This window comes from Mus caroli, chromosome 16, assembly GCF_900094665.2.
Source record: "Mus caroli chromosome 16, CAROLI_EIJ_v1.1, whole genome shotgun sequence".
Lineage (NCBI taxonomy): Eukaryota > Metazoa > Chordata > Mammalia > Rodentia > Muridae > Mus > Mus caroli.
In genome coordinates this window covers 10,745,909-10,757,691 of record NC_034585.1, presented here as the reverse complement: position 1 = coordinate 10,757,691, position 11,783 = coordinate 10,745,909, and the positions used below count along the sequence as shown (strand labels likewise).

Genomic DNA, 11,783 nt, shown 5'->3' with positions numbered 1-11,783 from the left:
TGGAACTCACTTTGTAGACCAGGCTGGCCTCGAACTCAGAAATCCGCCTGCCTCTGCCTCCCGAGTGCTGGGATTAAAGGCGTGCGCCACCACGCCTGGCTGAGTGGCCTCGTTCTTTGATCACCACTTTCAGTTTCAGAATCCAAAGCTGGGGTATCCCTCTATCTTTCCCATTCTCATCTGTCAGGAGGCGAAGAACAATATGGGTTGTCATATTATTAAATTTCATTCCTCCTCCGTTTTCTGTCTATGGCAGTACCTGAAACTGAAGCAGTTTACTTCCATGTCCCTAAGCCCTCAGTTTCTCCAAAGTGATGAAAAGAGCCATGAAGTTTCTCCTTAGATGGCTGGGGAGTGAAAGAGCAGACCAGGCACTTAGGAAGCACAAAGGCCCGCCTGCCCTTTGTCTGGCCCTTGGGTTTGCTGTGGCTCCCAGGGTGTGGCACATGGACCTTGCACAGGAGGTCAGGAAACATAGGGCTGGATGCTACCGATTGGCTCTCTTTGTTCTTTCCAAGCTGTGGAGGACCCCAGCTCATGAGATAGTGACTCCCACATTCAATGTGGGGTTTATTCCCACCTCATTTAACCCAATCTAGAAATTCCCTCACTGGCATGTCCAGATGTTTGTCTACTAGGTGAGTCTAAATCCTGTCAATAATCAATATTATTAGAGAACAGAGTCTGTGTGGTAGAATAGCAAGAGTGTGGGTAGCATTGGAATCAAGGACTGAATTTAATGTGCCCTTCCCTTGCTGTGAGACCTAGAACAGGTTGCTTACCCATTCTGGGCTAGACTTCTTTACCACAGTAACACAGACTAAGACACCATACTTCCTGTCTCCAAATGTAAGGGTGGTGCTGAGAAGAAGATAAAGAAGACAGAGCATGCAAAATAGCCAGTACCCTTTCTCACACTCATTGTCAATTCTTCAAAGTGTAGGAAAATAATCAATCATGTGTCCTTTGGGAAAGGAGGGGGTACCAGGGACCTCACACCACTGTGACTGTGTGCAGCCCATCATAGCGGCTGATGTGAGTCAGACCTTGGCAGTGGGAACCTGCACCCAGTCATTTCTCACCTGCTGTTGTGAAGTAGACGGCTTGAGCTGGAAACTGTTGGGCTATGACCCTCAAAGGTCCATCTCCTGTGACCTGCCGCCCCAGGCACTATCAGTTAGGGACTGTGTTCAGATATATTGCCTGTGGGAGACCGCTCTCACTCAAACTGGGACAACAGGAAACTGTCCATAAGAGGCATCATTTTTTGACAGTGGACTCCGTGGGGCCAGGCCCAGTTCTCAGAGCAACTGGTGGCTTTTCCTTTTCTCTTTTCTCCAGCTTGAACAGAGTCACTGAGACATGCTTGGCAGAGAAAGTTATTTTTTTTTCCTTCTATTTAGGGAGAATAGCAGAGCTATGCCCAGAGAATACTGAGCTGACCTTTGCATGGATGATATTTTTTTCCAGACTTAAAAAAAAGAAAGAGTCTCTCATATCATACAATATGAAGTAAGCGCAGAAAACGAGAACATTCAAGCAAGAAAGGAAAAAATAAACAATCCTGATGGAAGATGATGTGGAAGCAAAGGGAGCAGAGAGACTTGTCTTAGTTTGGGTTTTACTGTTCTGAAGAAACACTATGACCAAGGCAGCTCTTATAAAGGGCGACATTGAATAGGGACTGGCTTACGGTTTCAGAGGTTTAGTCCCTTATCGTCATGGCAGGAAGCATGGCAGCATCCAGGCAGACTGGATGCTGGAGGTGCCAAGAGTTCTACATCTTAATCCAAAGGCAGCTAGGAGGAGACTGGATTCCACACTGGGTGGACCTTAAGCATAGGAGACCTCAAAGCCCACCCCCACAGTGATACATTTCCTCCAACAAGCCCACACCTCCTAATAGTGCTATTACCCATGGGCCAAACATTCAAAACACATGAGTCTATGGTGGCCAAACCTATTCAAGCCTCCACAGAAGCTACCAGCTATATGTACGTTAGCATAAATTACTCCAACCAAGGAAAACTTTAGCTACTCATTTGCAATTATCAGCTAGCTGCCTGATATTCAAGGAATTCTGCTGAGTATGAAAGAGCTTGCTTCTGCTCCAGGACTCATGGGATACAATTCTTTTTTTTTTTTTAATTAGATATTTTCTTCATTTACATTTCAAATGCTATTCCAAAAGTCCCCTATGCCCCCCTCCTGCAGGATACGATTCTTTTTCCTAGATTTTATCCTTTAGGCTCTGCCTATTTGAAGAAAACACATTCTTTCTTGGGAGTGTCTTTCTTGCCCAGCTCTTCTGGGTCCACTTTGCTGGCAATGCCTCTCAGTAGACAATGCAGAATAGACTGGCGTTTGATCCTTCACAGCAGAACTCAGGCTCTCCTCTCCTCTTCTGGGCTCTCCCGTGCAGAGAAGTACCTCCTAGAGGAGCTCCCTCTAGAGGAGTGCCCTGGCTTGTGGACCTGGGTGTATTTAGGTTCATATGCAGGACTAAGAAACCCAAGCTCAGGGCCGGAGGGATGGCTCAGTGGGTAAAGTATTTGTTGTGAAAGCACGAGGATCTCAGTTCAGATCCCCAGGACCCGTGTTAGACAAGAGTTGGGCAGAGTAATGCGCATATAACCCTAGCAAGGGGAGGGACACAGACAAGCAGATCTTTAGGGCTCACTGCCAAGCCAGCCTAGCCTAATTGGTGAGTTCCAGCCAGAGAGAGATCTGGTTTTTGTTTTTTTCTTTTTTAAAGGTGCATGGTAACAGAGGTTGACCTCTGGCCTCCATATGTATGTATACCTGCACATATCCAGTTAATGCCCCTGCTAGGAGGAGTTTTGGTTTCCTCACTTGGGGAGTGTCAAGGATGACCATCATATGAGAGTCAGCATACTCATGTCTTTCAGAGGTGAGTCTGGAGCCGGAAAGACAGAGAACACAAAGAAAGTCATACAGTACTTGGCTGTGGTGGCATCCTCCCACAAGGGCAAGAAAGACAGCAGCATCACGGTAAGTGACAAACGCTGTCACCAAGGTCACCCAGGCCTTAGCATACTCAGAGTGAACAGAACCCCTGAGTGAGAACTCATCCTGTATTCACTGGGTTGGCCCCCCTGGGTGGAGTGGGCTGACTCTGGAGACCCTCTCCCCCTGCATGGATACACGGTCTGAGAAGTCTGCAGACAGCCTCCTCCACTGAGAACTGCCGTGCGCACTTCTTAGCAGTGGCTCTGATGTCACTATGACCTGATTTTCTGTTGTAGGGACTGTTCCATGAACTCCAATGCTCCTGGTCCCTTGTCTCTGTCCCTGTATGCCACAATATATTAGGAGGCAGCAAATATGCTCCAGATACTGTCAAATGTTCCTAGGGGGTGGGACTCAGTCCCAAATTGGAATGACCCCATGTCCTACCCCCAGAGGACAAGGATGCTAAGGTCACTCAGCATGGGTCCCTGGTCCACTATTGACTGACCTTCTTGCTGTGAGCCAGACAACACAAGGATGAGGTCCTACAGGGACATGTGGTTACATTGTTAGACCTGCTAGTACAAACAAATGACAGACACAGGACAACAACAACAACAACCAAAAATGCCACTGTCCCCATGGGAGGAGGAAGAAAAAGTACAAGAAGTTTCTAGAACCTTCTCTTGCTTCCTTTCTTCTCTCTCATTTGCCTTCCTCATCAGTCCACTATGGGACCAAGGATCCTGTCAGTTCCTCTCTATGGATGCTGAGGGCAGAGAGATGACAGGAAAGGTTTCTGCCACCCTGCATCTTGTTTCCTATCCTTAGGAGTAGCAGTCTTGCTCAGTGGCCAGTGAACCTGGAGCTCTCGGGGACCTGGGCTGGGTGCTGGATATATCCTAGGAACGTTTTCCCCTTAGACAAGCCCATGACCATAGACCAGCCTGTCAGGGTTGTGTGGGGACCACTAGCCTAAGCTTGTTTATCAGAGAGAATCCTGCTTCTTCCCACCTAGCCTGTTCCTATATAGAAAAAAACAAGACATAATAGTTACGATGATTCAGCTAGACACTCTCTCCCTCTATATGCAGGCGTATTGCTTTCCCCATCAGATCAAATGTCAGTGTAGTGGGGGAGGAGAGCTCGAGGGGTTGGAAGAATGCCTACCTAGTGGGCACAAAGCCTTGTGCTCATCCCCAGAATCCTATAAACCAGATGTGGTAGTACACACCTTTAATCCAAACATTTGGGAGGTAAAGGCAGGAGAACTTCACCCTCGGGTATCTAGTAAGTCTGAGACCAGTCTGGGATACATAAGACCCTGTCAAAAGAAGAAAGGAAGGGCAGGAAGAAGGGAGGGAGGGAGAGAGGAGAGGAAGGAAAGGAGGGAGGGGAAAAGGAGGGAGCCAGGGAGGGAGGAAGGAAGGAAGACAGACAGACACTAAGGCCCTAGCAATTAGGAAACATGAGATAGCTGGGTGTCTAAGAATGTAGTTAATGGCCAGTTGTGATGGTGTGAGCCTGTGATCCCAGCACTCAGGGGCTAAGGCAGGAGGATCATGAGTTCAAAGCTAGCTTGGCTATACAGTGTCTTCAAAAGGAAGTAAGGGAGTGATGGAGGGTGCATGGAGAGAAAAAAGAGAGGAGAGTCTAGAGAGAGCAGCAGAGTATAAGGGAAGGAGCCGATCACTGTGGGCTGGGGCTGGTAGCCATGGCATGGAGGAGAAGGAGCCTAGCCCAGGGCTCCCAATATGGGGTGGGCCTTGGATATGAAGCAGAAGCACTGACCTCTGTTTCATACTGTGCTATCCCACCGCAGCAAGGTCCATCTTTTGCCTACGTGAGTAACAGAGTTTTCCTGGTGTGACGGGAGGCACCGAGTGGATTAAGACCTGCATGCATCTTTTGCACCCACGGGCTCCTAGTAGATGTGGGAACAGGGCAGACTCATGGGTTCCTGGCCCCAGACTAGTAGAGGCACCAAAATATCATGGTGTACATGGGTGGGAGGTGGTGGTGATACCAGAGTGGGGCATGTTAGCTATCTAGTGGCTTCTACCAGAATCCCTAGGGCTGCACTCCAGCCTGGATGGATTGCCCCAGTTCAGAATAAACTCCCTCATCACTTCCCATAGTGTGCCCACCATCAGTACCCCCAACACATTGGAATGACCCATCCCATCTATTGAGCATCTTAGGACCATCAGGCTCCAGAGTGGCCCTGGCTTGGTCAGTAGGAAACCCAGCCAGGGCAAAGTTACCATCCGTGACTTCCTGCCCCAGCTCTGTCCCCTGCACCTGTGTGTCTCTGTGCATGTGTGTGTTGTGCTTGTGTCTTCTCCTGCATGCCAGTTGCCTCACCTGAGACATTTGAGACCTTCTTGGGTTTGTGATGCACTAGCTTTGGTGGCTTGGTAAGGCCCCGGCTATGGCACACACAGCCTGCCCTGCATGGATCTCTGTGTGTGTCAACTGAACTCTGATGCAGAGCTGGCACATGGGTCCCAGCCTCAAAGAGACCCTCCAGAGTGTCCCATGTCACCTAGTCTGTTGTAGGTAGATGCTGGGCCACAATACTTTGACTCATGCGAGAAGCAGGATCTTACTTGGCATGGGCTGTGTAACCTTTGCCCAGACACTTAACAGTTCTGAGCCACAGTCTCATCATGCATCAGATGAGGTCTCTATGTTCAAAATGCTGCTCAGAAGGCCATTTAATGTGCCTGCTAGAAGACTCTTTCTAGAAGAGGGAACTTGGGAACAAAGGGTCAGAGGACACCTTTGGATCCCAAGTCTGCACAGGTAGATGCCATTACTCTAAGTTTCTTCCTCCTAAGCCAAGGAAAGTGGATGCCTCTTCTTGTCAACTTCTCCAGTGGGTCAGGACCGGAGTTTCCATGAAGACAAGGCCTTCTGCATCTTAATTTACATGCTGCATCGCAGGGGGATGCTCAGGCCAACAGTAGTTGCTGCCTTCTGTAGCTTGGCATCTCTTTGCTTTCCTGGCATGGCTTACTTTGTTGGCCCTTTCTATGTCACTATTAATCACGTGGTTGCATTTGCACACAGGGGCCCTTCAGAGGGGTCTGACGGGCTGTACTCAGTCTCAGCTGCATTTCATCTGCTGGACAGAGCTCATGAAGTTTCAAGGCTTCATTCTGCAGCTGCTTAAAAGAATCTCTGATGGGTTTGGAGCCTCCAAATTACCTTCCATAGGAAGTATCAGCAGTCCAGACTGGCCCATGAAATGCTGCACGTTTCATAAAAATTATGCTTAAGCAGTTGGGGGGGGGGGGTGGTTGTAGTGGCTTAGCTTGAGGAAAGTGACACATCAAACTTACACTGCGGTATCACCGTGGACAGCAGGACTCCTGTACACTGCATACTCCCAGAGGCATCCCAGCGTTGTACTATGCAATGACCTTTGTCTCTGGAAAGCAATCTTTCCAAGGAGTGGATGTCTTCTCTGTCAGAAAGCTCTTCTGATCAGATCTTGTACATCTGGATGTGACTGTTAGGGTCTTGGAGGGGCTGAGGGCAGGAAAGAATCTGTGGCTGAAGGGCAGAATCTTGTGTCAGGCCTTGTGCTGTGCCCCCCCATAACTAGCTATGAATGAATTTTAGGGGGAGCTGGAAAAGCAGCTTCTACAGGCAAACCCAATCCTGGAGGCTTTCGGCAATGCGAAAACCGTCAAGAACGACAACTCCTCTCGCTTTGTAAGTAGCAGAGCCATACGGGCTTGTCTGGGACCGATGTCACATATGCCCCAAGAACACAGTTCTGAGACTGAGTGGGCACCCCAGTGTCATATATCCCCCAAGATCACAGGCTGTAAGAGTAGAGGGGAGTTCTGACTAAAGGCAGTAGAGGATAGACACATTTGCTCCCTGTCTTCCAGCCCTCACCCATTCACTCAACAATCACTGAGCCTCCATTCTCAGTCAGCCATTTAACATTTGTGATTTATTTAACATTTCCTGAGCACCTAGATATGTGCAATACTCATCTATGGATTCATTCAACGAAGCATGAATTAAGTACTTATTTTATAGCACATACATCTATCCTCTACCAAATACTGACTAAACACCTACTACATAGACTCATTCTGGTGAACGCTTTTATATAGACCATTCCCTCCTGTTTTCATTTGTTGAGTTGATTTTTATAAAGTACACAGTATATACCTAGTACTGACCCAGGTATCAAGAATCACAGTAAATAATCCTGATGTGACTCCAGACACGGAAAGGCGACCTGCTTCGGGCAGCAGCAGTTAGTGAGGACTGCTGCAAACACAGAGTCCTGAACCTATAAGAGAAAGCAAGACATGGTGGCATGTGCTTGTAGTCACAACACTGAGGAAGCAGAGACAGGAGAATCCCTGGAGCTGCCTGATCAACCAGCCTAGCCTGCCTGGAGAGTTCCAGGCTAGTAAGAGACTCCTAGTGTATACATCAAATCCCCACTCGCTCACCCCCACCTCTGCCACAGACATATGAACAAACAACATTTCAGCTCTCAATGCTCAGGCCAGAGCAGCTCAGACCTTGGTGTAGAAAAGCCTGTGACAGACTGAAGAGCAATATCCTGCCAGGCCTCTTAACCTATGTCAGCCTCAGTTTCCCTACCACTTAGAGACAGCCATGAAGGACTTCGTTGTCTCTTGAGATGAATGATATTTCTTACATGGGTTCGGGAGGCCTGGGGAGGGGCGGTGTCCCAGCTCAGATGCTGGCTGTTATGGGCCAGCAGGACTGTGAAGTTCTGATTCTTTTCAGAGTCTCTCCTGTCCCCAGTGGGCCCTTGACATTTATCCACTTGCCTGTGGTGTGGGGTCTGTGCTGAGCCTGGCCCACATCAACTTGTTCTTCTCTTGGCAGGGCAAGTTCATTCGCATCAACTTCGATGTCACTGGTTACATTGTAGGTGCCAATATTGAAACATGTATCCTTTGCTGAGTTGGGGCCTCCTGAGGGTGAGGGAGCCCAGGGAAAGCACAGAACTCCGTCCTCTTCTTCAGACTCTTGAGTTCCTTCCGGAACAATCCTTCTTGTGCTTAACAGAGGTACTGTGGGGTAGGGGCACATGTAAATCCTCAACATCTGCCAAACCAAAGGTCCTTTAAGAGTCCATCTGAAGCCGGGCGTGACGCACACCTTTAATCCCAGCACTCGGGAGGCAGAGGCAGGTGGATTTCTGAGTTCGAGGCCAGCCTAGCCTACAAAGTGAGTTCCAGGACAGCCAGAGCTATACAGAGAAACCCTGTCTCGAAAAACCTAAAATAAAATAAAATAAAATAAAATAAAATAAATAAAAGATTCCATCTGAGATCAGCTGCCCTACACAGATCCATGAATCAGAAATAGTAGCCAGCTCTGCCAGCTCTTGGGTCCCTTGCGACTTTACAGGGAGCCTCCTGGAACACCTGTAGCAGCTGGCTTGGGAGGGTGGATTGGTGATTAGGTTTTGGGAACTGACTTTCTGAGCTGTGAGCTGAGTCCCTAAGCTGGCCCCAGAACCCTTAACTTCTCGCCAACCAGATCTTCTGGAAAAGTCCAGGGCTATTCGACAGGCTAGGGATGAGAGAACGTTCCACATCTTCTACTATCTGCTCGCCGGAGCCAAGGAAAAGATGAAAAGTGAGTGTGTCCTGTGGCAGGTTCAAGAGTCAGTGACTGGGAAAGAGCTGATGTTGGGGGAGGCAGGCATACAGTTCCTCACCTCCTGCAGTGAGCGAATGTGACCGTTATAAAGTTATCCTCACCAGCTATGTGTTTGATATGGTAGATGGCTATTAGCCACACATTAAAGTGTTAACAGTTTAGGTCCAATTACAATCTGTATCTTTAAAGGAAATAGGCAGCAGATGACAATGGTCTAGATGCCATTTAGAAAACTTGCCAGGTGCCAGGTAGGGCAGTATATTCCTTTAATCCCAACACTCAAGAAGCAGAGACAAGGAGGTCTTTTTGGATTTGAAGCCAGCTTGGTCTACATAGTGAGTTCCAGGCCAGCTATGGCTACATAGTGAGATCCTGCCTTGAAAAATACCTTCAGGTATATTTAGTTATTGGCTTTGAGACCAGCTCTTACTTTGTAGTGGGTGGCCTAGAATTTGCTGTGTATTCCAATTTAGTCTTGAATTTGTAATTCTTCTGCCTCAACCTCTCAAGTACTAAACTTTTTTGGCATGAGCCCCAAGACCCAGCCTTGTATTTTGAATTTGAAGGCAATTTTGGGGGGCAGTTAATTCAAGACTTTCTATTATACAAGTCTTCTTGTTATTTTGTTTTGAGACAGGGTCTCGTGTGGTCCAGGCTAGCCTCAAACTCACTCTATAGCCAAGGCTGACCTTGACCTCCTGATCTTCCTGCTCTACCTCCCAAGTGTTGTAATCACAGGCATGTTCAATCTCTCTCCCTTTCTCCTTCCCTGCATTCTTTCTTTTGACTCTGGGGATGGAGCCCTGGCCTTTGCATACAACAGGCACATCCTGTCCTGTAAATTAGACTTTTTTGTTTTTTTTAAGACCAAATTGTTACTGGCTACTGCTCTGCAGGTCACATAGAGTCTGGTCGACTCTGCCGTTGTACAAAAACAGCTATAGCAATGCATAAACCATCAGAAAAGATATGTTTTAATTAAGCTTTATATTTGCAAGAACATAAGGCACGCTGAAATTTGCCATCTTCTTTTGTAATTTTTTTCATGTGTTCTTTATATTTCAGGTAAGAAATAAGCTGTTCTGGCCATGCAGGAATCACATTATTTTTTCCAACTTAATATTTTTATTGGTTATTTGGGAATTTCAACAATGCACCCCTCACACTAGATTCCCAGTCCTTCCAGGCCTACCTCCCTATCCTTGTGCCGTCCCCCCAAAAAAGAGACAAAAAGAAAGAAAAAATACACCAAGTCCAGTTTGTGCTGCCCATATACTCATTGAAGTGTGGCCAGCCCCTTAAAGATAACTGAGCCCTTCCCTGCCATCCCTACTCCTACCAGAAGCCATCAACTGTGAAGAGCCACACTTCAGCATCCCTATCACAGTTTTAAGGCCTCTCCTCAATGGTTTTCTGTCTAGACCGGGTTTTTTTTTTGGGGGGGGGAGTTGTCACATAAGCCTCATAGTTGAGGAATCAAACTTTTTAAAGATTAATTTATTTTATGTATATAACAATGAGTACACTGTAGCTGTCTTCAGACACACCAGAAGAGGGCATCAGATCCCATTACAGATGTTGTGAGCCACCATGTGGTTGCTGGGAATTGAACTCTGCACCTCTGGAAGAGCGGTCAGTGCTTTTCACTGCTGAGCCATCTCTTCAGCCCCAAGTAATCAAACTCTTAAAGGAACATCAAAATTATAGTCACAAAAGGGATATATCCATCAGTGAATATGGAATCTACATTCTATAATTAGGGTTAGGGTTAAGTTACAAAAGTGATGGCGACAGCACAGACTTGGTTTCCATCAGTTTTTTGCCTCGCAGTTAATTATTTTGGTTAAAAAGATTAACAAAATAACTGGGTGTGAAACACACCTGTCATCTTAGCACTGGGAGGTGGAAGCAGTATAGCAAGGTCAAGGCTAGCATGGGCTACATAATGGGACCCTGGAAAAAGGAAGGGAAAGAGGAGAAAGGAAAGGGAAGAGAAAGAGAAGAAGGAAAGGAAGATAGAAGGAGAGGAAGCCATGAAAGGGCTGTGATCAAACCAGCCATTATCTGGTATTTTGCACAGCCCGGCCACTAGGGGCTGTCACCTCTCAGTTCGTTGTTCTTGAAGCTTTGCCGTCTGGAGCACCTGATGCGAGAGGATGCAGAGTGCTGGGTAGATGCTACATTAGCAGTGAGTGAGTTAGCAGTTCACAGTGGGCGGCCCTGGGATGCTTGCAGAAGCATCTACCCTTCTTCCCTTTGCAGTTCCAGCTGCATTTTGCTCCATGCTCTGTATGTAGCAAGCGAGGCCAGTGGCAGCTGGGCCAGGGGCCAGGGGCTAGGACAGAGTCTAGAGCCAATTGCATTTTGTTTGTTTGTTCTGCTTTAGCCTAGAGTAGTCTGAAACTCATAGCAATCCCCTTGCCTCTGCCTCTGAAGTACTGAGATTGCAGGCATGCACTACCACCAGCATTATTAGTATTCTGATGCCAGGGCTGGGAAAAAGGAAAGTTGAGAAGTTGAAATACTATGAATCTCTCCAAACCATGGATAATGCTGGGGTTGGCAAAGGCCCAAGTCCTTGTGATAGTCTCATGTTTCTCTGAATCTGGAAGCTTCAGTTAACTTGGTCTTGGGTACGTTCAACCTCGGGTTTATCAAGTGGTGGAAGGTGACCTGACCCATAAAAGACCTTGGCTTAAAAAGAAAAGTGTCTCCCTGATGTCACTTCAAAGTATCTCTAATTGGCTTGGAGAGAAACAAACGAGTTGGAAAGGTACCAATGAAGTAAGAAAGAAAATCCTGTAAATGCGCAGGATAAAAATGAACAGCAGCAAAGGAAATAGAGCAGCTGAGCTTGGTAACTTTGTAACTCTGTGGGGTTAGAGCCAGGTGTGACTGTGGGTTAGAGCTGGGTATGACTCTGTGGGCTTAGAGCCGAGTGTGACTCTGTGAGGTTAGAGCCGAGTGTGACTCTGTGAGGTTAGAGCCGTGTGTGACTCTGTGGGTTAGAGCCGAGTGTGACTCTGTGAGGTTAGAGCTGAGTGTGACTCTGTGAGGTTAGAGCCCAGTGTGACTCTGTGAGGTTAGAGCCGAGTGTGACTCTGTGAGGTTAGAGCCGAGTGTGACTCTGTGAGGTTAGAGCC

General features: G+C 47.5%; 1 protein-coding gene across 4 annotated transcripts in view; it reads left to right on the top strand.

Annotated features, from left to right (window-relative positions):
• Nucleotides 1-11,783, top strand: part of Myh11 (myosin heavy chain 11) — a 98,883-nt gene that overhangs the window by 37,986 nt on the left and 49,114 nt on the right. For 2 of the 4 annotated variants that reach the window (XM_029470541.1, XM_029470542.1), the window contains exons 5-9: nucleotides 2,910-3,012; nucleotides 4,793-4,813; nucleotides 6,598-6,690; nucleotides 7,858-7,921; nucleotides 8,518-8,616. In XM_029470541.1, the coding sequence (XP_029326401.1) occupies nucleotides 2,910-3,012; nucleotides 4,793-4,813; nucleotides 6,598-6,690; nucleotides 7,858-7,921; nucleotides 8,518-8,616 (380 nt within the window). The remainder of the gene's footprint in view (nucleotides 1-2,909; nucleotides 3,013-4,792; nucleotides 4,814-6,597; nucleotides 6,691-7,857; nucleotides 7,922-8,517; nucleotides 8,617-11,783) is intronic. The other 2 variants (XM_021185416.2, XM_029470543.1) reach the window with 1 other exon arrangement.